Source organism: Pyrus communis, chromosome 10, assembly GCF_041283825.1.
Source record: "Pyrus communis isolate YQ-2024b chromosome 10, ASM4128382v1, whole genome shotgun sequence".
NCBI lineage: Eukaryota > Viridiplantae > Streptophyta > Magnoliopsida > Rosales > Rosaceae > Pyrus > Pyrus communis.
This window is the reverse complement of record NC_142574.1, coordinates 18,718,794-18,745,937: the sequence shown is the minus strand read 5'-3', so window position 1 is coordinate 18,745,937 and position 27,144 is coordinate 18,718,794. Positions and strand designations below refer to the sequence as shown.

The following is a 27,144-nucleotide window of genomic DNA, read 5'->3' as shown; positions in this document are numbered from 1 at the left end:
TCAGTTTCCAATATTTTATTACTTCCCGTTTGGTGAAATTCATTCCAATCATATGTTTCACCACCACTCCGTTCTTTTCTTTTACTTTTCCATTGGTTGTGTCATGTTCGTTTATTTTTTACCAATCAATCTGTTTGGTGCAATTCAAATATTTAACTACTGTTGCTTTCCCTTTTGATGCAGGAGTGTTGATGGTAGGAGTTTAGTGGAAAGAGTTCTCAAGCTGATTCTGCAGATTAAAGGATTGACAGACGCTGCCCACAGAAAAAAGTTAATTGAACCACTCACTGTTTGTTTGATCTCTTACTCCCTATTTGTTATTTATTTTTTGTCTATTTTTTAATTTTAAATTCCATATACTTAATGTAATCCACAGAGTCAAGAGAACCATGTCTTCTTCTCATATATATTTTCTACAGTACATAGTTTCCTTCAATTTTGTTAATTCGTTTCTTCTATTTTCTTTCCTTTTTTATGAACAAATACATATCTATTATATATCCTACACACACCATAATGATTGCGGGATAGTTTAATCTTTCTCAATTTCATTTCTTATGATCACTCCAATCATAGTGTTTGATATGGTGTTGAAAAATCTTCAATTTCCTTCTACTTATGTACAACTTTCGTTTATTTTCGATGCACAAGAAATATAAAGGAATAAATTGGAAAGTCAATGTTTTCTCTTTCTCTTTTGATTGCTTTTGGCATGAGGAGCATATCTATTTTTCTACTACTTTGGAATTGGATTTTTGAAGGATTGTTCTTATGCAAATATTTTCGTTCTCTTTGATTCTGATACAGGGAAAAATGATTGGATTCTTTATATATCGTTGCGTACCTTTGTGAATTGTGTTGTGCATATATTATATTAAGTTGTCTTCTCCCCAATTTTAAATATTTGGAAGTGACCCAGGAAGGGTTAGGATTTCTCTAAGCTTCCTATGTAATAGTGTCCTGAATGCATATGTATGTTTGTTAAATTGGGGCAGTGAGTTCTGCAACATCCTGGTGCTGCATATATTGTCACACTTTTAAAAGTTGTATTTCTCAGATATATTGGGAATTTAGTTAGTTTTATGTCATTTTCGTGTGGTTATAGGATTGTTTTGTCTCTCTTTTTTCTTTTTCTTTTTTCCTTTTTATTTCCCTCTGTACAGCTTTTCTAAAATTCAACTGTTCTCAATTTGGTTATTTGAACCGAGGCCAGTTAGGTTGTGCCCTTGGAAGGTCTCATTGCTTTTAAAGTTGAATGGTGCTAACTGAATATAATGTGTTCATTCTTCAGTGTGTGTGAGTGTATGTGTATGCAATGTATGTGAGTGCATGCAGTGTGTGCAGTGTGTCACTTGGGCCGTTGGCTTTTTGAGGTATGTTCATTTATAGAGATTTTGTAACTGTATTGTTGAATTTTTAATGTATGCTTGGATTTTAAAGGGGCACCGTATTTATGGGTTGTTGTACGATTCTAGGGAGATAAAGGGAGGGGATTGAGAGGTCATGCTAAGGAGAGTATATTACTTGCCACTGAGGAATATACTTCATATAATAGCAATGTGATGATGTATGGCATGTCCATCCTGAATTGGTTGTAAGCAGGACCGGTTGTTGAATTCTTCAGCAGCCAAGTTCTTTCCGTTTTATTAGGGGGTTTTCTCAGAGATTTCACCGTTGACTGGCTTTCTTCCTAGCCTTGAGGTTAAGTGCTCCAGCATGTACACCCATGGTTATGGCTTCGAAAGTTGGTACTGGACATACGACGGTGAGGGGATCAAAAGACCCCTTTATGTAATAATGAGGGCAATATAACTTATCTGCAACGAATTACATATGTACTAATATCTATTTTTTTCTCGCATAATGTGGCACAAGATCAGTCATTGACAAGAGAATCGAAGATAATTAATCTTATATATAACTCGATAAATGCAAGTTTTGTCATGTAACTAGTCATATCATTGGGAAGCTCCCAAAACTTTTCAAGAGAGGAGCAGTACTCCAGACTAAAAGCACCAGAGACTTTCAGCTTGCAACTGCTGCTTGGAAGTTTCTTAAGTTTTCTACAAGATGTCATATCCAAGGAAGAAATTATTTCAGGAGACCAAACAGATTTTCATGAGACCAAACTGATGACGGCAACTCCTTTATGCCACTGCCTTGTAATCTTAAGAATTCAATATTGTCTGGCATCTCTGGAAGATACTCGAGACGCTTGCACCATGAAAGATCAAGATAAGTAAGTTTGTCAAGATTTTTAAAAGACTGAGGAATTTCAACCAAACTTTCACATCCAGAAAGATCCATGTGCTCGATATTTGGACTCCCCAAGAGATTTGGAAGTGCAGTCAGACATAAGGAGGAACGAAGATTGATCACTTTTAAGTTGATAGGATTCTGTAACAAATTAAAGAGAAGGTAAGAATTAACAACTTAGTCTGAATAAGTTTCTACACTACATCTTACACAAAAAAACTATAACAAGCACATATACCTGCCCTCCATCCCAAAGTTGCGTGACGTCGCTGTTGGGCATATGAAGCTCAACAAGATTTTCAAGAGAAAATTCTGGGGGCAAAGATTTCAAAGGATATGCCATCCAGGAAAGATAACGAAGAGAATTGGGAAGAAAGAGAGTTTTAAGGTTTATTTTGCCCTCCCACCACTGCCAAGAAGTAACACTGAGCAATCTCATATTACACATCTTTTTGAAGTCTGCACGATCCAAGTTTTTCTCTTCATTCCTTGACCAGTCAAAGAATATGGCTTGAACCTTTTCAGTTCCCTGACAACCAACAACAAAGTACAAATGTGAACACACTAACACACAACAAAATTTAATCAAAACTACATCTGTAGGAATATGACTTATTTTTTGTAAATGAGTTTTCTCTAGCTGTCTTCTCATAGCAAGTACACAGTATTTTATCGATCTATTTCTTTTCTTTATTGTTTAAAAAAATTGTGAATCCACTTGCAGCTCTTACCGTGTTATTTTTCAATACATGATAGATATCCTCAGTAGTGAACAACCTACTGCGTCTTCCGGGCTCTTCAATACATTGTTCGCGAACAATTGACCAACCCATTTCTTGTACCAAATCATGCATATCTATGGTTCCCCGTTCCGAAGCAATCGATATGAGAGACCTATTACGGAGAACTGTAATTCCATCTGCCGCACATGAACCACCATGCCATTGGCCAAAGTCTACCATCTTTTTTACACCTTCAATATGATGCCCTTTGTAAAAGCATGCTATATCAAGAAATACCTCCTGCGCACTTCTTGGTAATCTATTATAGCTTACTCTCAACGTATTTTGAATTTCTTCATTGGGATAATTTCTCAGTGTGCTCCATGCTTCTTCCCACTCGTGTTTGCTCTCACGTTCAAAGAATAAGGAACCCAAAACTTCAAGAGCCAGTGGAATGCCTCCAGCATATTGTACCACCCTTTCTGACAACTCTGTATATTCTTCTCTAGGAGAGTTATCCTTGAAAGCATGAAGTTGAAAGAGCCGAAGAGCGTCATCAGTTTTTATTTTCTGAACCTCATATATATATTTTTCATCACTAACAGCTTTCTTGAGTACGCTCCGTTCTCTACTTGTTACGATGATTCTACTTCCATCTTCGTAGTCTCCAACTAGATCTTTTATTTGCCTCCAGTCACTAACATCATCAAAAACAATGAGAACCTTTGTACGGCCGAGCCTTTCTTTAACATTCTTCTTATCTAAGGAGAGATATTCTTCCTTTAAGATCTCTCTAAGAAGTGTATTTTGCAATTGATCAGCTCCGTCTGTTTGCTCTGATTTCTCCCTAACATTTTTAAGAAAACAAGCAGCTTCGAACTCAGAAGAGAGTCTGTTGAACACAGCCTTAGCAAGGGTGGTCTTTCCAATACCACCCATACCCCAAATGCCTACAGTGCAAACACCTTTCCAATCATTAGTGCTTAATAACGATTCAACTTGCTCGATGCGGCTTTCAATTCCAACCATGCCCTTTAAATCACATAAGGTTTCACGTTTCAATTTCGTTAAAATATCTTCCACAACTTCCTTAATAAAATCAGCCTCCGTCCTGCAAAATAGGATTACAAATGATAAGCGATATATAGTAAGTAATGCTTTAACTAGTATAGTAAACCCAGTTCAAAGACACTGTTCACGCAGTGTGTTGATGTTTTTGCCTTGCACTGGTTCATTTCCTTTGTATTTTTTATTTTTGCATAGTAGAATTACTAATATGCCCTTTGGCCCAGCTGTTATCAAATTTTCCCACGTGTTGGTCATCTGAGATTGCTTTCCTCAGGTGTCGCTTCCTCTCTTGGACATCATTGTTCCTCTTTACGTGCTATGGCAATTTCAAAACCGAGATTGCGATTAGGAGAATAAGGAATTAGAAAGAGTAGAAGCCGATTTAGTAGCAGCAGCGCAAGCAGTGAAACTTTCAACTATAGATCAAGATTTGTTCATCAAGGAAAGAGATTTAGTCCCTCTGTATGCGAACAAGGTAAAACCCACCACTCCACCCTGCTCAATCTCAAAGTTTCATGGATTTGAGCTAATTCACACACCCATTTGTTTGCTTAGCGAGAAAGTTCGCATGAATTACAAGTTCTGCTTCAGCTGGGATAAGCTGTGTATTGTGTTTATACAAGTATACAAGGCAACGATGGCCTTTATTCTTATTCTTATTAATAATAATAATAATATTATTATTATTATTATTATTATTATTATTATTATTATTATGTGCTGAAAGTTTATCAACGTTCACGTTACTTATCAGCGTTCACGTTACTTAGTAAGGATGAATTTAAAGAGTGGATTAAGTTTGAACTTATGCTTATTAGCTTGGTTATCGCAAGGGCGCTTCTAGAGGCGGCATTGGAGCATGCTGATGATGAGCAATCAGGGGCTGAGGAGGAAATGGTGAAGGCGGAGGACCAAAAGGCATTGTCTGTTGGCATAATTGGTGTCCCGAATGCCGGAAAGCCTGCACTCACTAATTATATGGTTTGTTGTAACTTGTTTTCGATTTTGTGGTTTAAAGGTGTTCAATTTGACCCCTTTTTTTATGTTTTTTATTTTATTTTTTATTTTATGAATGTTGAATGTGGTGTTGGTTTAGTTAATGATTATATTGAGTGGTTTATGGTTATGGTATTAAGTAGTTTTTTCATTTGAATAACAGTTTGCTTGGTGATGTGGTGATTCATTTTCGAAAAAAGCTGTTTTTGTGATGGGGCTTTCGGTAAGGTACATACACGTTAGTATAGTGAAGTATTGGAGGGAAACAAATAGGGTAAAGTTTCATGTTGTGTAAGTTTGGTGAATTGGTCATGGTTTAGAATTTTATGTCAAATATGGTTAATTTGTGTTTCTCAGTGTTATATTTGTATTGATTATGAATAAGGTTCAATTTACCTAATAAAAATTTGAAGTCTATGTAATGAATATCCTTTCCTATAAACAATAAAAATAAAAATTTGAAAAGAAATAATCACAAGTAGAAATTGATGCAAGTTACAAAGTTAGTTACCCTTTTTTGTTTGAATAATCAAACCCAGATAAACCGGTTGCTTCCACCAAAGCAGCTTTCCACTCGATCACCTTATCCATACGGTCCTTGAAACGATTTTCAAGTTCAGCAAATGCATCTGCATAACTCCCCTCTTGTTTTCGCACTTCTGATGGACTGATGTCGTAAAAAATGGGTACAACCATCTGGCCATTTTTCTTTTTGCATTTGAGTATATGCACAAGTTCAATCAAGCACCATGTGGAAGATGCATAGTTTTTGGAGAAAATGATCACCGAAAGCCTTGATTTCTTTATTGCTTCTAGTAGGACGGGTCCAATTTCGTCTCCTCTCTCCAGCCTGTAGTCCATGTAGGTTTCGATTTTCTTGCGAAGTAAGGCATCATAAAGATGGCTGGTAAAAGTAAGACGGGTGTCCTCACCTCTGAAACTAATAAACACATCAGACTTTTCTCGAAGAGGGGGGATATTGACATCATCAACAGCAGTACCAGAATCAGCAGCACCAGAAGAAGAAGTCCCAATCACCTCCATCTCTCTATCTCTTAGAAAGATAAGAGAATGAAGCGATCCAAGGAAGTATTTGATTACAGAGAGAAGATAGAGAATCTGAACAATAGTTGCACCTGAAACTAGATCAGATTTTAGTACAACGAAATAAAAAATTGTACTTTATTATGTGGACTAAGTTACAACTGCCAGGGAGGACAAAAATTCAAAATTTAGAGAGACAAGGATTAGTCACCTAAATTTTTTTTGATAATGCAACTATTAAAAGAAAATTTTGTCCGCAGCACTCTGTAAGGCATCTTTCAATAAAATATAGACGATCGAGGAAATTATCAAAAAAGATTAGACCAAAAAGAAACCATAAAAAATAAAAAGACGAAATTGCTCATCAGCACATTCGGCGTAGAAATTGTGTGCATTCAAACAGAAGAAAAGTGAAAGAAAGAGGTGTAAAGTTAAGAATGAACCCCCACCTCCTCCTCCTCCTGATGCGAGGAAGTTTCCTAGTTCTTACTGAGCATGTGCACAAAGTTAAAAACACTCCAGAGAGGACAAAAATTAAATTTGAAGAGACAAGGATTAGTCAACCAAAAAATATTTGATAATGCTACTGCTTAAAAATTTTCTTTTAAATATGCTTAATTAAAAGAAAAAAAAATGAAAAAAAAAAAAATTCATTCACTCATAATGACAAGTTTTATAATTTTCGTGAAAGGGTCAACTCTGAAATCCAACATCATAATCCATAAGCTTTAAATTTATAGATCTTTTAGACATATTGCAAACAAATTGTTATGACCAATTGAAAAACAAACAACTGCAAACAAATTGGGAAAAAGGAAAAAATTAACAAAGATGCAACACACATATTAAAACAACACATATAACATTAAATGCAAACAAACACTAAAATTAAAATTTCAATTTGAGTATAATAAAACCTAAACAGAATATGAAACTTTCTTCTAATTGTATAAAATAAAAACCAGATGGTATAAATTTGAACTCAATAATTTTAGAAGTTTTAAATCACTTACCTTTTGTGTAGAGAATCTTGCAACGCACACAAAACTAACTTGATGTTAAATAATGCCACGTTCTCAAACCCTATGTAAAAACAACATAAATATTATTGAACAATAAATTTATTAAACTGTGAAGTAACAAAATTGTTAACCACCACCAAAAATGTTTTACCCTATAAAAGAAAAGAAATAAAAAACTGAACCGCACTACAAAAGACATAAATGAAAATACAAATTTAACATTGAATGACATTTGATATACCAAAATTTTTTAAAGAATGATACAAATACCAAGACACATTTATATTGTATAAACAATCATCAATATAACTAGCATATGGGCACACACAAAGTGTGAATTTTTTTTTTTATTTTTGTTTTTGAAATAGAATGAGAGAGGAAGAGAATGATAGAGAATGTGGGAGTGGAAATGGTTTTTTTATTTTTTTTATTTTTTAAATTAGGGATATGTTAGGATTACATGTAGGTGAGGTTTTGAAAAAAAACACCAAAATTTGGTTGTGTGAAATTAAATTTCTGCCCTATATTTCTTATTCATGTTCTGTTTTAATTAGAGGGTTAAACTAGTAATTTCATAGAATTTTGGTTGACAATGAGTGTTTTATTAATTAGTAGAGATTAAAAAAAATTTGTAAATTCAGTTCACCTTTTTTTTTCTTTCCAATTTCAGCAAAGGCACTTTGTAGCTTATATAAATTGTTGTGGCACTAATCTGCAATAGAAAACGTAGTCATAAATAAGATGTACAAAACATAACACTATAACAATATTTTTTTTCATTCAAAGCAATGGCAACACACACACACACCTATATATATAAACATTTATCAAAATGATTAATAGAAATTTATAAATTCCAAACTTAACGGTACTTAGTAGCCGGACCCACCTTTTTTTTTTTTTTTTTTCAATCTCAGCAAGAGCACTCTGTAGCTATATAAATTGCCCTGATATGATCTGCAATAGAAAATACAGTTACAAATCAGATACACAAAGGACCAATATTACAATGATTTTTTTTTTTTTTCATTCAAAGCACTAATAACTGAGAAATCACTATCTAGGCACGTAATTTTTCTTCCTCTTTATTCTTAAGCTTTGTTTCTAAGAAAGATTAAAAAAAATTTACAAAGCTCACACACTTTAAACTAAGAAATCTCTATCCAGGCACATAATTTATCTTCCTCTTTATTTTTCCCTCTTCTTTTAACCAAATAAATTTTTTTAATATAACTAAATATAAATCCCAAATCGTAATCATCATAAGGACTTCACTCAGCTACCTAAATGACTATTTACGTAAGTATACACACATAGATATGTAAATACCTGGGCATTCTTTACAGAATTTTCATTCATAAAACACACTCCATTTTTGATCCAACACAAATATACACCTTAAATTATAATCTGAATGTAGCTGAACGATGGAATTAAAAAATAGGAACAAAGAGAAAACGTTATCTACATCATCCTTAACTTTGTAACCATAATGACAAACTTGCTTTACAACAATGAGTGCCACAATTTAAGCATCCATAGTCATGACTACATCATAGCCCTAGCTAAGGAAAATTAGTTCTGATAAATATACATCGAAAAAGCCATCAAAATCGCCTAAATTCGCTATTTTTTATTACCAGAGCTCAAGAATACTGAATTCCACAAAACCCCAGCATTAGTAAACACCAAGCCCTGAAACAAAATTCAAAAGCAACAAGAAATGAACCCAAATTAGACCAATAAACACTCAAAAGTTTTACAATATTTTAGCTTCAATTAACCCCAAATTTGAAAACAAATTATGGAAACAACACAGGAAGCAAAACCCAATTCATCATCCCTCTACCAAAAGATGCAGAAACAGGTGTACCAAGCAACAATTTAACTAATGAAAACAAGCATATTCAATATTCACAAAATACAAACTAGAACAAACACATATCAAGCTCAAAAAACTGACCTGATCCAATTGAGTTGACCCAAGTCTCCCAAAACATACAAAAATCCACCTAAAAGTTCAAAGCTCTGGGAAAATTTCAAAATACTCACCTGAGATAATTCCCTTGCAGAAAACACGGATGAATCAAAGATCCCGGAGAAGGGTTCTTGAATCCACAGCAAAGCTTCCTTCTTTTTCCACAAAGACAAAGACTTTCCCGGTCAACAAAAAAACAAGTGCAACATGCGATTTATAGAAAAATACTTGCCCAATAATTTTTTCTGGGAAAATTGTGAAAAGGTGTGTGAATGGAGATGGATTTTTCCAGAAAAAAGCGTTTGGATGTGATTGGAGAAGAAAAGAGAGGAAAGGAGAGAGGGCCACCGGGTCAAAGAAAGCAGGCCATTATTGTCCAACTTAGGTCATCTCCAACGGAAGGCTGGACAGAGAGCTCGTTTTAGCCCTCTGGTCCACCAAAAAATTAATATTTTAATTAACAATACATGGTCATATTTGCTTCCATCTCCAACCGAGTGCCAAAGAATCATAAGGCTCGTTTTAGCTCTATTACAAAAAACTGTCTCTAACCGAGGGCCAAAGGGTCATAAGTCTAAACATAATTTATTATTTAAAAACTACAACTTAAATTCAAATCCAACGGCTAAGTGACGTCAGCTAGCTGTTGGTAGCTGACGTCATGCCATTGGATTTGAATTTTTTATTTTTTATTTTTGCTATAAATAGGATGGATATTGGGCTATAATTTACACAACTTTGAATTCAATCTATTTCAATTCAATCTCTTTCAATTCAAGTTTGCAATGAATTTTAACTTTATATCCTCTTCGGATTCCAACTGGGGGTCCTCATCCAAATCCAAATTGAAAGAAAAATAGGCGCAAATGAGACGAGAAGATGAGCAATCTGATAAAGAAGTTCAAGCAAGGCACAACAAACAAAACAGAGCAGCAGCCATGACTGCGGCCATGGTGTGTCAACTAACTGAAGAACAACCTCAATAGGATGGCTTTGTTGCTGGTTGCTCTTACAAACCACGACACAGAGCGATGACGCATGCCAATCTGATTAACAACTACTTCAACCCCAACTCGATGTACACAGAAAAGGATTTCAGACGTCACTACCGGATGAGACGTCCTGTCTTCGAGCATTTACTTTGTGATGTCCAGCAGGTCAATCTATATTTTCGACAGAAGCGTGACAGAGCAGGCCACCCTAGTTTCTCACCTCATCATAAGGTTACTGTTGCACTCCAAATGATGGCTTATGGCTCCCTAGCTGATTCGATGGATGAAACCCATGGTATGTCTGAGTCTACATGCCTTGATTCTTTTGAATAATTCTGTGACATAATTGTTCAGGTTTACAAAGACGAGTACCTCCGCGAGCCACATCAAGAAGATATGAATCAGCTCATTCGCAAAGCTGAAGATCATGGGTTTCCATGCATGATAAGGTCATTAGACTGCATGCATTAGGATTGGAAGAACTGTCCCACCAGATGGTAAGGAGGCTTTAGCGGAAGGTTGAGAAAGCCAACTGTTGTGTTAGAGGCGGTTGTCTCATAAGATACATGGATCTGACATGTTTTCTTTGGAGTCCATAGATCCCAAAATGACATTACAGTTTTTGGACATCCACCCCTCTACAATCGCCTGACGGGAGGTAAAGCACCTCAACTTGACTACTACATCAACTGCCATCAGTATAATATGAGGTATTACTTGGTAGATGGCATCTACCCAAAGTGGATGACACTTGCCCAAATAATTCCAAATCCTAGGAATGATGCTGAAAAGTTGTTCACCTCACACCAAGAGGCATACGGGAAAGATGTTGAGAGAGCTTTCGGTATTCTACAAGCACAGTGGAAAATCATCAGCAAATTGAGAAGAGGGTGGAGTCGAGAAAATTTGGACTACCTCATGATGTCTTGCATCATGTTACACAATATGATGGTGGAGGATGAGCGAGATGAGTATATTGATAGAGAGTCCGATGACGACCAAGAAGATCCAAATAGGTCAAGAAGGGCTCATGCAAAAATATATGATAGGCCTAATTTGTCTTTCAATCCAAGAACTAGTAATATCTTTATAAATGAGTACATGAGGCGTTATAGAATGATGTGTTCTTGTGCCACAAACAAGTACCTACAACAGGATCTTGTTGCACATCTTTGGGCCAAAAAAAGCATGAAGTAGGCGTTTAAATTTTACGTTGTTAAATGTTTTTAAAAATGTTGTTTAAATTTAATGTTGTTAAATGTTTTTTTTTTATGTTGTATAATTTTTATGTTTGTTAATGTTATTTAATATTGTTTCATATTGTTTAATTTGTTTCATGTTACTTAATTTAATTTAATGTTGTATAATGGCTTAGGAAGTTATAGGAAAAAAAAAAAAAATTTCTAAAGAATATGAAACAAATTTTGTAAAATAGAAGTTATAGGAAAAAAAAATGAAATTTTAAAAAAAAAACATGAAACAAATTTTGTAAAATAGAAGTTATAGGAAGTTATAGAAAAAAATAGAATTTAAAAATAGAAGTTATAAGAAAAAAAAAATTTGTAAATAAAAAAAAATAAAACTGTAAAACAAAAATTCGAAAATCCGTTGGATTCAAAATTTTGTTTAAGAATTCATGTCGGATATAACTGACATGATTAATAACAATGTTATCGGTTATATCTGACATCAATTCTTAAATTTCTTGTGACATCTCACATCGCCTAGGGGAGTGATCCTTATATATATATTCTCATCCTTACCTAGCACAAGGCCTTTTGGGAGCTCACTGGCTTCGGGTTCCATGGGAACTCCGAAGTTAAGCGAGTAGCGCGCGAGAGCACTCCCATGATGGGTGACCCACTGGGAAGTTCTCGTCTGAGTTCCTAGAAACAAAACTGTGAGGGCGTAGTCGGGGTCCAAATCGGACAATATCGTGCTACGGTGGTGGAGCAGGCTCGGGTTATGGTGGAGGGCCGAGCCGGAATGTGACATTTCTAGCCAGCTTGGGGCTAGCTGGTTGGCTGGATTGGGTTAACCCTTTGGCCCTTTGGCCCTTTCAGATGTCATGGGGCCCACAAGCCCTCTAGCCTAGCCCTCAGTTGGAGACGATTTTTCGGCTATTTTCGACTCTCTAACCCTCTGAACCATTCGGTTGAAGATGACCTTAGTGATGACTTGAGGACTGCAATTTAGTGCTATTGGCTCAATAGACTCTTGACCTTGAAAGAGTGCTTGACTGGCTTTTTCTTAGTTTCTTTTTCCATGAAATGGGAGAGTTTTATATTTTATTTTTACTGTTAAAAGTGTGTTTCTATTGGTCTATAAATAGTTACCACTACGAAAAGCTTTGGTCATTTCTGTGCTTTTGTGTTCAACCACTCCTTTTTTTTTTTTTTTTTTCACTCCATGATAAAACTATAAACGGCTTTGGTCCGTATGGAAAGATTTTTTGGTATGACGGTCATTCGACAGTATGTTATATTATTGAGTTATGAGTTAAACAAATTTACATGAATATTTTTTTTTTCTTCATATTTAGTGAATTTACGCACAATTGTGGTTTACTAGAATTTATGACTAAAAGTGTCATTATCATACGGACGTTAATTTTGTATCGTAAAAGACAAATGTTATACATTAACAAATAAATAGAGGTGTTATAAGATGAGTGGATCAATAAGGGCACATGTCAAAGTGGTGATGACAATGAAAAATTACTCATTTGGATACTCTCTAAGTACTTTCCGTTATCTCACTGTTTAACATCAATTCTTGTGCTAACATTATAAAATATTGTATCAAAAATATGAAGTGGAACCAAAAATGAAAATTAAAAGAACAATCTGTCCAAAGCACCTGAGAAATAGAATTTGAACTATAGTTGCACTTGAGACTAGATCAGATTTTATTAAAGAAAAATTGAAATCGTACTAGTTCTTATTGACTATGTGCACAAAGTTACAAACGCTCCATGAACCAAAAGTGAAAATTAAAAGAAAAATCTATCCAAAGCACTTTCTATAAAAGCATCTTTCAATAAAGCACCTTTCAATAAAAAGTGAAAATTAAAAGAAAAATTTGTCCAAAGAACTTTCTATAAAAGCATCTTTCAATAAAGTATAAAGCATCTTTCAATAAAGTATGAGCACAAAAGACGATCCAGACAAATTACCCTAAAAAACCAAAAAATGTAAAGACGAAATTGCTAAGCACTTTTGGTGGAAAAACTGTGCATTCAAACGGAAAGAAAATATTGTCACTTAGTACTACGATCTAGTGATATTATTATTTACTTGTAAGTGAGAGGTCTTAGGTTCAAAACTTGCTAAAGGTGAATTTGAACTGCATTATTGCTAGCCTATTATGAGGTTAAGCTCACCATTTCTTCCTTAATGTAAATGATATCGTTTGTTCAAAAAAAGATAAAAAAAAAAAAAGGTTATGTATATTCTAGTGGAGGACTTTAAGAAAGAAAGGTGATCGAAGATAATCATCAAAGATAAGACAAAAAAAACCATAAAAATGTAAAGGAGAAATTGCTCAATCACTTTCAGCCTAGTGGAGACTTAAAAGAAAAAAAAAAGGTAAAATTAAGAATGAATCCCTGCCAAGCCTCCGGAGGCGAGGAAGTTCCTGGTGCTGGTGGACAACGACTTCCACTCTATACACCAAAGTTAATTATACATCGCTTTTTTAAAGCAGATCACGTACACACGTTAAATTATCTCAAATTTTTCAATGCACATCCATATTCAATTGTTAAATTCAACAATAAGTGTTATACATTCATGTTATTCCAACAGAAAATATTCAACATAGTTAATTTGCAATAATCAAATTTAATGGTCATATTCTAGCAAGAAAACATTTTATACATATAGTAACCTCTTACTACATGCTCACACGTATGACAATTGACTCATATTATTGTTTTACTTTTTTCTTTATTTTACTTATTTAAGATATTTTTTTATTAAAATAGATTAAAAATAGGGAAGTGTTATTAGTACTTCAAAAATCTTATTCTACACTCCTCACAAGTGTATTTTTTTTTTCCAAATATAGAAAGTTTGAAGTATAAAATGAGATTTTTGTAGTGCTAATAATAATTCCTTAAAAATAATGAACCCAATAACAATTCCTTAAAAATAATGAACTTACTACTACCTTACATGAGTTTTTCAAAACGATATAAACTTTGATTAAATTCGAATCAAAACATTTACATCAGATGTTAGAGTGTTGAACAATCATACCGATTCAACAGCCACTCCAGATCAAATCCATTCCAACTATGAATGTCACCCTCCTGAAGCACAAAAGATGTCACTAAATACGTTGTTCTATTACAAACACGGAAAGCAAAATAAAATTATAATGACCTCAATTGTTGTTGTAATCATCTAATATCAAAAAGGATACCTTCAATCATTACCTCCAATTGCAAAGTACCATTAATCATCCCCATAAGATTTTTTGAGTCAGATTTGACCTAAACATCCAAAATTCCTTTATCCACAGAAGCTACAAGGGCCGCCCTAACTGCATCCGCTTTTTCCATCAAACTAGATGCGCAAGGGTAATTTCCAATCCCACCAGTTGCACGGAAAATTCTGGCAAGGTCCCTTGCCACCCACCCAAAACCACCTTTTACCTTCCTCCATGCACCATCACAATTTATCTTAATAATATCGATATGATGAAAGTTTCACCATTTTTATCTTCTCTTTATATATAGATTATTATCAAAAAAAAAAAAAAAAAAAAAAAAAGGGGGCACAATTAACAATGCAAAGTGGTGATGACAACGAAAAATTACCCATTTGACTCTTACAAGAGAAATATTAAGAATACTCTAAAAAATGATATTTTCTAAGAACTTTCCGTCACTTCACAGTTTAACGTCAATTCTCGTGCCAACATTATAAAATATTGTGTAAAAAATATGAAATGAAACCAAAAATGAAAATTAAAAGAAAAATTTGTCCAAAGCACCTGAGAAATAGAATCTGAACTATAGTTGCACTTGAGACTGGATCAGATTTTATTAAAGATAAATTGAAATCGTACTACTACTTATTGACTATGTGCGCAAAGTTACAAACGCTCCCGGAACCAAAAGTGAAAATTAAAAGAAAAATCTGTCCAAAGCACTTTCTATAAAGCATCTCTCAATAAAGCATCTTTCTATAAAGCGTCTTTCAATAAAAAGTGAAAATTAAAAGAAAAATTTGTCCAAAGCACTTTCTATAAAGCATCTTTTAATAAAGTACGTGCACAACCGACGATCCAGACAAATTACCCAAAAAAAAACCAAAAAAATATAAAGGTGAAATTACTAAGCACTTTCGTTGCATTCAAACGGAAAGAAAATATTGGCACTTAAAATTACAGTCTAATAGTATTTTTCTTCATTTTTCAGTAAAAGGTCTTAGCTTTGATACTTACCAAAGACGAATTTGAATTGCATTATTGCTAGCTTATTATGAGGTTAAGCCTATCCCTTTCATTATTAGTGTAAATGATATCGTTTGTTCTAAAAAAAAAAAAAAAAAGTATAATATATCCTAGTGGAGGACTTTAAGAAAGAAAGGTGATCGAAGAAAATCATCAAAGATCAGACAAAAAAAACATAAAAAAATGTAAAGGCGAAATTGCTCAATCACTTTCGGCCTAGTGGAGACTTAAAAAAAGAGAAGGTGAAATTAAGAATGAATCCCAGCTAATCCTCCGGAGGCGAGGAAGTTCCTAATGCTGGTGGACGACGACTTCGACTCTATAAAACAATGTTAACTATACCTCGCTTTTTTAAAGCGGATCACATACACACGTTAAATTATCTCAAAATTTTCAATGCATATCTATATTCAATTGTTAAATTCAACAATAAGTGTTATACATTCATGTTATTCCAACAGCAAATATTCAACATACTTAATTTGCAATAATCATTTTTAATGGTCATATTCTAGCAAGAGAACATTTTATACATATAGTAGACTCTTACTACATGCTCACACGTATGACAATTGACTCATATTATTGTTTTATTTTTTTCTTTATTTTACATATTTAAGATATTATTATTTTTTATTAAAATAGTTTAAAAATAGGGAAGTGTTACTGGTACTTCAAAAATCTCATTTTACACTCCTCACAAGTACATTTTTTTTTTTCCAAATATAGAAAGTTTGGAGTGTAGAATGAGATTTTTGGAGTGCCAATAGCAATTCCCTAAAAATAATGAACTTACTAACTACCTTACATGAGTTTTTCAAAACGATATAAACTTTGATTAAATTTGAATCGAAACAATTACATCAGATGTTAAGAGTGTTGAACAACCACTCCGGTTCAACAACCACTCCGGATCAAACTCATTCCAACTATGAATGTCACCTTCCTCAGGCACAAAAGATGCCACTAGATGCGTTGTCCTATTACAAACACAGGAAACAAAATAAATTCTAATGACCTCAATTATTGTTGTAATCATCCAATATCAAATAGGATACCTTCAATCATTACCTCCGATTGCAAAGTACCATTAATCATCCCCATAAGAATTTTTGAGTCAGAGTTGACCTATACATCCAAAAATCCTTTCTCCATGGTAGCTACAAGGGCCGCCTTGACTGCATCCGCTTTTTCCATCAAACTAGATGTGCAAGGGTAATTTCCAAGCCCACCAATTGCACGGAAAATTCTGGCAAAGTCCCTTGCCACCCACCAAAAACCACCTTTTACCTTCCTCCATGCACCATCGCAATTTATCTTAATAATTTCGATATGATGAAAGTTTCACCATTTTTATCTTCTCTTCATATATAGATTATTATCAGAAAACAAAAAAAGAAAAGAAAAACAAAAAAGGGCACAATTAACAATGCAAAGGACCTTGAATGTCGGCCCAAAGTGACCTTGAATGTTGCCAGGGTCGAGTCGGGTCGAAAGACAGAAATGAACTGTGACAAGTGGCAGAAAACACTAATCCACTTTGGAGAACGATTTGGCAACACTGAGCTCCATCGTTCCATCTCTCTCTTTCTCTCCCTCTCCATCTCCCTATGTGAAATGAAAAAGTGTAAGGTCAGTGACTGACAGAGAGAACGCTTGAAAATGGCAATGGGTTGAAGGCTTCCTACCCAACTGACAACACCCGTAAGGCACCATCACTATGACTCCAAAACGCCGTCGTTCCAAGCTTTACTCTCATGGTGCCTGACTCCAGACCATCTTCTTCCTTTCTCATCTTCTTCCACCTCCACCGCCATTGGTTCGTCTCCTCCTCATTTCAACAGGAACACCTACTGATGAGTCAATATTATATTATATATTTTACCATTTTCTTAGTATTAATTTGGTAATATTTTGGTAGAATTTTGATACGTTGCTTTATACTTTCAATATAAGACATTTGACTTCCTCTAGAGCAAAACATGATCAAACGGACGAATTTTGGAGTGATTCAAATTGGAGAATATTCGTGCGTCTCTTGTCTTATTCGTATCAAAATTTTGGATTTTTCTACTAGGCGGTTATTTTATGGCGATTAAATAAAGAATCAGTGCATGTTGCTGGAAAGTGACGTTTCTGGGTTTGACTTACGTTTTTAGAGCCCAAGATGATCTCATATGGGTTTGTGGCCTTCTGGAGAAGTGTTCAAAATAGTTCAAACTTTAAATCCAGCTACTTTGGGTCAGTTTTGGAGTTGATTTGGGTCCAAAACGTGGCTGTGCAGATTTCTAGACGAATTTACCAAGTTAATTTAGGATTATGTTTCTTATTTTATTTCAAGTTTTCAAGTATTTGAAGGAGAGTTGTATAAATAAGCCTTTTGGCAAACCTAGTTTGGGTTTTGGACGTATGCAACTTTTGAGAGAATAGTTTGGCTAAAGCTTTAGAGATTTCAAGACTTACACTTTAGGTGTTTTCATCATTTTTCTAATTTAATACAATTATGTTGATTTTATTTATGAATATGCGTAACTAATCCCTTTTGCTAGGGTAAGACCATGATCCTTAGCAAGAATATGTAGTCTCTTTTTAATTTTCTTATGAATTTATGCATGCAAGTTTTGGATTATTAATCACTGTGCTTTAAACTATCTATTTGTCTTAGTAATTCACGACCATTAGGATATTTAGAAAAGTAATTTGATGCAATTTTGGCGGAGGGCTGTCCCTAAAATTGACTAAGGCTTCTTGTGGTTAACATGTGTAACTACTTAGGATGGATGACACGTCTTAGGAGTTATATGGTTTTTCAAAATGTCTTCACAAAACTTAATGAGTCTTGCATGTTCACATTCGATCTAGACGCCACAGACGGGTTGCATGTTAGATATACGTTCTATATTGGGGGTTCCAAGTAGAGCATACTTTAGGAAAACCTAACCTTCAAAATATGCATGTGTAATTTATAAAGAATTAGAAGAACTAAGTAGGATCGTTAGGGTGACTGCGGAACCCTAGTGCTTTTCCAAAGTTGTTTCTAAAAATCTTCTCTTTGATTTGTTTCCTTTTTAATTGGTCATTAGTTGCTTTCTTTAAATTACTTTTATTAAAATTCGTTTTTAATACTTTTAAATTCAAAATCAACATTTTACAATTTTGACTTTCAGATAATTAATTAGGATTAGGGTTTTTCATAAGTTGTTTTAAATAATCCCAGAGGAAAACGACCTTACTTGAGCCATTTATACTACAACAACAACCTTGTTCTCTTGCAAGTATTTTTAAGTGTTTTTATCCCTACTTTTGCAGGTGGTAAAACTCCTATCAAGAAATTGGCGCCGTTGCCGGAGATTTTTTATAAACAATTTATGTTAATCATAATTCTTTGTAAATTATTGCTATTAATAAAAAAAATTTAAAAAAAATTAATTTAATTTTCGTTTTTTTTTTTCTACAGATCACACAATTGGGCAGATTTTGTATATGGTTTGCACCAGATCCTAGAATTAGCAGCAGTTAAGATTCAATCCAGAACCGAAATGCATATTACGAGAAAGGCACAGGGAGCAGATTTTGGCGTGGGAACCCTCATTGGAGGACACTTTTCTGAAAAATCTGTTTTCTGGGGTTTTGAATAGCAAAGATTCCATGGCTTTTGCCATACCAGCTGCCGGGCGTCCTTTGAGAGATACATTAGCAGCCCATCCTAATGAATTACCTAGTTGCATTGTTTATCCAGAAGAGGAAGGCAACGTGTTCGAGATAAAACATCACATGTTGGAGATTTTGCCTACTTTTCATGGATTAGCTCATGAGGATCCAAATATGCATATCACAGAGTTTTTAATGGGGTGCAAAAATATTATAGTGAAGGGGTTTAATGCAAAGTCAATCAAACTTCGTTTGTTTCCTTATTCATTGAAAGATAAGGCAAGAACATGGATGCTTACACTACCATCTGCCAGTATCACTTCTTAGGCATAGATGAGTGACAAATTTCTTAACAAATATTATCCAGCCTAAAAAACTCTTGATATGAGGACTCAAATTTTATCTTTTGCCCAAAAGCCTAATGAAGAGTTTCACAAGGCATGGGAGCGTTTTAAGGAGCTGTTCAGATAATGTCCACATGCAGGCATTGATGGAGACACACGGATGGGGATATTCTTTAGAGGATTAAATTCAAACACTAAGAATCATGTTCATGCCTCATCAGGAGGTTCATATTCAACTAAAAATGCACAGGAAGCCTATCAATTGTTTGACAACATGGCATCTAAATCTCAACAATGGGCAGGGGATCAAACACAAAATAGGAGCGTTTTTGAAATATCAATGGGGTCTCTATATGTATCTACTCAAATTGAAAAGATTGAGAGAAAAATAGAGAATTTTGATGCACAATTTGACATGATATTGCAGAAAATTTCAGCACCAGTTCAGCAAGTGGCTGTCCAGCAACCTGTAGCAGTATGTTGTGCAATTTGCAGCCAACCCACACATGATTTTATGAGCTGTCCACAGAGAGATGCATATCCAGATTTTGTTGCAGAACAAGTTAATGCATTCAACAATTATCCAAGGAAAAGAAATGATGTTTATTCAAATTTTTATAATCCGGGTTGGCGAGGTCACCCAAATTTAAAATGGGGTAGTGAGCAGCAACTTAAACCTCCATTTCCACCACCAATCCAGCAACCTGCCGCACCAGCAAAAGCTTCTTGGGAAATTGCAATTGACAAGTTGGCAGATGCCACTCGCATCAGTATTGAGCAAAGCAACCAGAACTTGCAAAAGATACAACAGACAATGAATCAAAACATGCAGAATATGCAAGCCTCCATAACTAATTTGGAGAGGCAATTTGGGCAGCTAGCGGGTAATATTACAAAAAGGGAAAAAAAGGAAGTTTCCTAGTCAAGCAGTGCCTAATCCAAGAGGTACATCAGATTGCAATGCAGTGAGAGCTTTGCGCAGTGGAAAAAGTTACGACAATTGTGATAAAGAAAAAATTGACGACAAGGACAAAGCTGTAAAAATTAACAGCCTAGTTTCTGCAACTGCAGAAACAATTTCTGAATCCCTTTCTGGACAGAATTTGAACAGCCCAGAACCTACCCCTGTACAGAAACCGGAGAGTGTTTATGATTCTCCTCTTCACTATCCCGAAAGGTTAAAACCACAACTCAAAGATCAGCAATTAAGAGATTTCATGCAAACATTAGCCAATGTTCAGATTAATCTACCATTGTTGGATGCTATTCAGAAGATTCCATCTTATGCCAAATTTTTGAAGGATGTAGGCACACACGAGAGAAAGCTCGTGGACTATGAAAAAGTGATTCTCACTGGACAATGCAGTGCAGTTTTACTGCACAAACTGCCCCCGAAAAAGAAAGATCCAGGGAGTTTCACTATTTCTTGCACTATTGGAAATTCTAATTTTAAACGTGCTTCAATTGATTTAGGTGCAAGTATTAAATTAATGCCCTATTCTGTTTTTTAGCGGCTGGGTCAAGGAGAGCTAAATCCTACGTCAGTTATTCTACAATTAGCTAACCGGTCAATTGCAAATCCAAGGGGAATCATTGAAGATTTGATCATCAAAGTTGACAATCTCTATTTGCCAGTGGATTTCGTTGTTTTGGACATGGATGAAGATTTACAAACTCCAATTATTTTGGGCAGACCGTTTATGGCAACAGCAAGAACATTAATTGATGTGGAAGCGGGAACTTTAACACTAAGGGTCCAAGATCAATCAGTGGTTTTTAATTTATTTTACGCAGCTAAACAGCCAGCATAAAAGCTTGATTGTATGCGTGTTGATGTTTTGGATGGGTGTGTTCATGCAAATTATATGACTCAGTCGATAAAAGATCCATTGCAGCAGGTTCTATATGGGATCTTTGATGTAGAAACACATGATGAAGACATCCTAGAATTTGTCCAAGCTCTAGACAGTGTGCCTAAATTTTTGCCTAAATGGAGACATGTTTATGAAAGTTTGGGGGAGCCAAACAGCCATTAAAACCGTCCAAATTACAGCCGCCAAAATTGGAGCTGAAACCTTTGCCTGAACACTTGAAATATGTGTATTTAGGGGCTGCCCAGATGCTGCCTGTTATTATTACAGCCGACTTGACACATTCTGAAGATGAGAAATTGCTTAGAGTGTTGCGTAAGTATCAGGATACATTAGGGTGGACTATTGCAGATATCAAGGGAATCAGCCCAGCTATTTGTATGCAAAGAATTCTGATGGAAGAAGGCATAAAACCCACAGTTGATGCACAAAGGCGCCTTAATCCAATCATGAATGAAGTGGTTCGAACTGAAGTAATGAAACTTATTGACGCCGGTATGATTAACCCAATTTCCGACAGTCAATGGGTGAGTCCTACACAGGTTGTGCTTAAGCGTACTGGAATTACAGTAGTCAAGAATGATAACAATGAGCTGATTCCTACACGTTTAACTACTGGCTGGCGCATATGTGTTGATTATAGGAAGCTTAATTCAGCTATCAGAAAAGATCACTTTCCTTTGCCTTTTATTGATCAAATGTTGGAGAGATTGGTTGGTCGGGCATTTTATTGTTTCTTAGATGGTTATTCCGGTTACAATCAGATTCCAATTGCACCGGAGGATCAGGAGAAAACAACATTTACTTGCCCTTTTGGCCCTTTTGCTTACAGACGGATGCCGTTTGGGTTATGTAATGCACCAGCTACTTTTCAACGTTGTATGATGAGTATTTTCTTTGGTTTAGTTGAGCAGATTGTGGAAGTATTTATGGATGATTTTTCAGTATTTGGGGATTCGTTTGATCAATACTTGCAAAATTTGTCTTTGGTCCTACAACGGTGTGAGGAGACAAATTTGGTATTAAATTGGGAAAAATGCCACTTTATGGTTAAGCAAGGTATTGTTCTTGGCCACTTAGTTTCCAGGAAGGGAATAGAAGTTGATAAGGCCAAGATTGATGTTATTGCCAAACTGCCCCCTCCTACTACAGTTAAGAGTGTGATCATTTCTTGGGCATGCAGGTTTTTATCGACGATTCATCAAGGATTTCTCCAAGATTAGTCGTCCTTTGTGTAATTTATTGGCTAAGGATGTAATTTTTAATTTTGATGTGGAGTGTTTAGAGGCTTTCAACAAGTTGAAGACACTCTTAACTTCAGTCTCTATTATTGCAACCCCGGATTGGAGCTTACCGTTTGAGTTGATGTGTGATGCTTCGAACTATGCCATTGGTGCAGTTTTAGTGCAGCGTAAAGGCAAGTTTCCCCATCATCTATTATGCCAGCCGTACTCTTAATGATGCACAACTCAACTGTGCAACCACAGAGAAGGAATTGTTGGCAGTTATGTTTGCTTTAGAGAAGTTTTGGTCTTATTTGGTTGGAGCTAAGGTGATTATTTATACTGATCATGCTACCTTTAAATATTTGTTGTCTAAGAAAGATGCCAAAGCCAAGATTACTTCGTCGGGTTCTTTTGCTTCAAGAATTTGATTTGGAGATTAAAGATAAAAAGGGTAGTGAAAATGTGGTGGCTGACCATTTATCCAGATTAGTTCTTCCAACTACTGCTGAAGAAGATTCACTCCCACTGAGTGAAAGCTTCCTAGATGAACAACTTTACGCTGTTCACAATAATACTCCATGGTTTGCTGGTTTGGTGAATTATTTGGCATAAAGAGCGTTACTTCCTAATTTTTCTTTTCAGTAGAAAAAGAAGTTTTTAGCAGATGTTAAACATTATTTTTGGGATGAGCATTATTTATACAAATATTGTCCAGATCAGATTATAAGGCGTTGTATTCCTGAAAATGAGCAGGAAAGTGTATTGAAATTCACCCATCACTATGCATGTGGTGGACATTTTGGGCCCAAGCGGACAGCCGAAAAAATATTGCAAAGTGGTTTGTTTTGGCCATCCATTTTCAACGATGCAAACAAATGGTGCAAGGCTTGTGATAAGTGTCAACGAGTGGACAATCAATCCAAGAGGAATGAAATGCCACAACATGGTATTTTGGTTGTTGAACTATTTGATGTTTGGGGGCATTGATTTTATGGGACCATTCCCATCATCACATGGCAATCAGTATATTTTAGTGGCTGTTGAGTATGTTTCTAAGTGGGTCGAGGCAATTTCAACACCAACTAATCAAGGATTAATGGTTCTAAAATTCCTCCAAGGGGTTATTTTTCCACGGTTTGGAATCCCGCGAGTTATACTTAGTGATGGGGGAAAGCATTTTATTAATAAACAATTTGCTGCGTTGCTTGCAAAATATGGGATAACTCATCGTGTTGCCACTCCTTATCATTCACAAACATCAGGGTAGGTTGAAGTTTCAAACAAGGAAATAAAACGTATTTTGGAGAAAACAGTTGGCTCCACTCGCAAAGACTGGAGTTTGAAATTAAATGATGCACTTTGGGCCTACAGAACAGCTTTTAAAACTCCGATTGGGATGTCCTCGCTTCGGCTTGTGTATGGCAAGGCTTGTCATTTACCTATGGAGCTAGAACATAAGGCATTTTGGGCTATTAAGGAGTTGAATTTTGCTTACGATTTAGCAGGGGAAAAATGTAAGCTGCAGCTCAATAAGCTTGAGGAAATTCGTAATGATGCTTATGACAATGCACGCATATACAAAGACAAAACAAAAGCCTTTCATGACAAAAAAATTCTTAGAAAAGATTTCCAACCAGGGCAGAGAGTGTTGTTATTCAGCTCCCGATTAAAGTTATTTCCAGGGAAATTAAAATCTCGTTGGAATGGGCCTTATTCAGTTACTAAGGTTTATCTTCATGGGGCTGTTGATATTACAAACGAGCTTAATGGTAACACATTTAAGGTGAATGGTCACAGGCTGAAACCATACTTGGAGTCACCCTTTGACAGTGTCTGTGAGTCAATGACTCTGAAGGATCCAGCAACTTAATCACTGGGCTTCTGTTTTGTCTAGCTACAGATATTGAATAAAGCGCTTATTGGGAGGCAATCCAATTCTCTAACTTTTTCTTTATCTTCTTTCATCTTTATTACTTCCAATTTCTCGATGCATTTAATTTCTTAGGTTGTCATTTCTTTACAGAAAAAAAAACTATATATATATAAATAAATTCTTTTATTTGTTTTATTTTCGTTTATCGATAGTATTTTCTACATTCTATCTCTGATTTTCATGCTTGGTTTTTGCAGACAGCAAACAAGACAGTAAACAAGATCCTCAACAACAACCATATCTGTGATTTACATTGCAGAAACAAAATGTTATACCTCTCAATTTTGTTAAGTGGCCATTCTTCAGTGTATGCCAATAGTTTTGTCATCCAGTTTCCTTTACCGATCTGGGGTATTTTCCTGCAGCAGAACACTCCAGCGTATGAGTTCCAGTGGAAATAGTCCGTATATCAACCATTACTCTTTGGGATCTCTCTTTTACATTCAAGGATGCCATTATTTAAGTTTGGGGGTAGTTCTTTCTTTGTCCTCAACACAGTTCGAGTCCACATGGTTCATACATATGTTTCGGGGTTCTCAGATTTTCATGAAGTTCTATCACAGGGAGAAGGTATCTACATTCCGGTGTCATCATCAACATTCAGATCCACATTTTATTGTTTTTAGCATTTACAAGTTCTCATTATCAGTTGTACACGTATCCCAGAATATCACAGAAAAAAAAAATGCGTTGAAGGCATACATGTTGAGCAAAATAAGAACAGAATGATGCGTTTTATACTTGTTCCAGTTCTAGGAGCTTGACAGTTAATGTTTCCTTTTTGACTCGGTCGCTCTGCAGCTTGAGCATTCTTCGTCTCGGATTGCCACTCGATCCGAACCACCTACATGCATAGAGAGACAAACATTTGAGTTACACATTGACATTGAACCATGCTAGGCCATATGGAGCTCAGCATTTCACGACATGCGTTTTTACCTTTCTTATGCTCAGATTTGAGGGTTTGAGATGATCTACTCCCGATTTCTACCTTTCAGGCGACAGATCTGTGAGCAGTTTACACACATTTTAACTCAGAGATTGAATGGATTTTCGATTCCGTCGTCTTTTGGTCTCCAACATAAATGATGGACGTGCAACTTGGTAATTAACATCAGAACTGCACTTTGGGGATGAATGTGTGTTACCTATGGAGTGGATGAATCCAAGATGCTCAGCCATAGTTTTGTGAACTTTTGGGTGTTGGTGCGTCTCTTGTTGTCGATTCGAGTATTCTCATAAGAACAAACTCATGCATGTGTTAGTATGTGGTTTTCCCATGCAAATATGCACCATGGAAGACATTACCGAGAGGCGAGCTGTTTACCTTTGGGTTTTGGGGTTTCGCTGCCAAGATCCTGCGAGGGTGATAATTTCCAGGACCGAACTCGAGAGCACTGGAGCACATGGCAAGGAAGCACAAGGATGAAGGCTAGGTTGTGCGAGGTTGAGAGAGAGCACAGTACCACATTGTTGTTGAATTGGGATAAAGGCGCAGTTACGGTTCTCCATTGGAGACAAATGGATGAGAGAAATGAAGAGCCTCTTTCGGTTTTTGAAATAATGTGTGATAGGGTTGTTTCAGAAATGAGAGAGAGATCTGACCTTTCATTTGGAATTCTAAGGATGCAATGCACTGATGTTTGCCACGTGTCCAAGGCTGGTGTTTCCCATGTTTGTTCTGACATGAGTGTTTTGAATTAAAGAGAGGGTGAACCGTTTGGAACTCGGCTCGAGGCGTAGGGAATCCAATGCTTTTCACAAGCCGGTGCTGGGGATTTGGTGCGCGTGTGAGGTGCATGTGTGCACGATGTGGGCTGCTTTTTCAAATCTGTGCATGGGTCATTTCAGGGTCCAGTTTCTTTTGGTTCCTAGGGCTGCCAGTCATGCTCTATGTTTCTTCGCAGTTTGCATCAGGCCCCTTGTCAAATGCCCAGCGTGGGCTGTTTTTCAAACCAGGTGCATTCTTTTCTTTTCTTTTCGTTCTTTATTATTTATTTTGTCACTTTTCTTTTCGTTTTGTTGTTATTTTTCTTTACTATCTTTTAATTATTGTTAGGTTTAGTTAGATTTCGTTTTAATATTTAATTTTCTTTGTAAGGTTTTTTCTTTGTTGCATTTATTTTCCACACCTTGAGGACAATGTGTGATTTAAGTTTGGGGGTAGGAAAGAGAATTGTTAGATTTTTATTTTTTAAGTCATGTTAAATTTTTTTCGTTTTTAAGTTAATATCCATATATGATTTTAAACGTTAGAACAAATGGACATGGTGAAGATTAATCTCACAGTAGAGTCTTTTCTATTTATCGTTGCTTAGACACTAATTCATGGGTTATACTTTGAAAATTTGCACATTAACATCAACATGGTTTGTGGGGAGTGAGATTGAAACACTTACTTTTAGTCTAAGTTTATTTTTAATTTTTGTTTCAAGTAGAGCTAGTTCTTGTTATGAATAAAGTAATAATTGTTCCACTTGAGGCTTTGCCTAGTAACCGGGCCAGTCATGCCTAATCAGCAGTGATTCTCGCGTCAAACGGTAGAGTCTTGGCATGGGGCAGGGTGGTTAGTTGGTTTTGT

General features: G+C 35.6%; 3 protein-coding genes, 2 long non-coding RNA genes, 1 other non-coding gene and 1 pseudogene across 12 annotated transcripts in view; 3 read left to right on the top strand and 4 right to left on the bottom strand.

The window, feature by feature from the left end:
• Positions 1-445, top strand: part of LOC137727698 (protein HIGH CHLOROPHYLL FLUORESCENCE PHENOTYPE 244, chloroplastic-like) — an 89,307-nt gene extending 88,862 nt beyond the window's left edge. For all 4 annotated transcript variants that reach the window (XR_015952370.1, XR_015952369.1, XR_015952368.1 and 1 more), the window contains one exon: positions 184-445. Coding sequence is in view for 1 of the 4 variants with exons in the window: in XM_088677932.1 (XP_088534058.1) it covers positions 184-192 (9 nt within the window). In the remaining 3 variants the exon portion in view is untranslated. The remainder of the gene's footprint in view (positions 1-183) is intronic.
• LOC137729348 (disease resistance-like protein DSC1) overlaps positions 1-27,144 on the bottom strand; it is a 96,645-nt gene that overhangs the window by 48,107 nt on the left and 21,394 nt on the right. For 2 of the 4 annotated variants that reach the window (XM_088677921.1, XM_088677922.1), the window contains exons 2-3: positions 9,161-9,241; positions 8,749-8,803 (exon numbers count right to left, since the gene is read on the bottom strand). In XM_088677921.1, coding sequence (XP_088534047.1) covers positions 8,749-8,803; positions 9,161-9,241 — 136 coding nt within the window. Of the gene's footprint in view, positions 1-7,997; positions 8,066-8,748; positions 8,804-9,160; positions 9,442-27,144 lie in introns of those variants that run through there. The other 2 variants (XM_088677926.1, XM_088677923.1) reach the window with 2 other exon arrangements.
• The window catches only part of LOC137728282 (TMV resistance protein N-like), a 34,160-nt gene continuing 8,905 nt past the window's right edge, over positions 1,890-27,144 (bottom strand). Inside the window, exons 2-5 of the mRNA XM_088677930.1 lie at positions 5,554-6,140; positions 2,988-4,089; positions 2,495-2,785; positions 1,890-2,397 (exon numbers count right to left, since the gene is read on the bottom strand). Coding sequence (XP_088534056.1) covers positions 2,092-2,397; positions 2,495-2,785; positions 2,988-4,089; positions 5,554-6,140 — 2,286 coding nt within the window. The 3' untranslated portion in view covers positions 1,890-2,091. The remainder of the gene's footprint in view (positions 2,398-2,494; positions 2,786-2,987; positions 4,090-5,553; positions 6,141-27,144) is intronic.
• LOC148693644 (uncharacterized) lies at positions 4,334-5,767 on the top strand. Its single transcript, XR_015952371.1, has 2 exons — positions 4,334-4,521; positions 4,865-5,767. It is a non-coding gene; the product is annotated as an uncharacterized LOC148693644 (long non-coding RNA).
• Positions 19,571-19,678, bottom strand: LOC137730380 (small nucleolar RNA R71). Its single transcript, XR_011068140.2, has one exon. It is a non-coding gene; the product is annotated as a small nucleolar RNA R71 (small nucleolar RNA).
• Positions 19,677-26,074, bottom strand: LOC137727741 (uncharacterized). Its single transcript, XR_011067847.2, has 5 exons — positions 25,712-26,074; positions 25,503-25,570; positions 25,305-25,407; positions 24,839-24,922; positions 19,677-20,325 (listed from the first exon to the last, which is right to left on the bottom strand). It is a non-coding gene; the product is annotated as an uncharacterized LOC137727741 (long non-coding RNA).
• On the top strand, positions 23,329-24,767 carry LOC137728305 (uncharacterized; annotated as a pseudogene).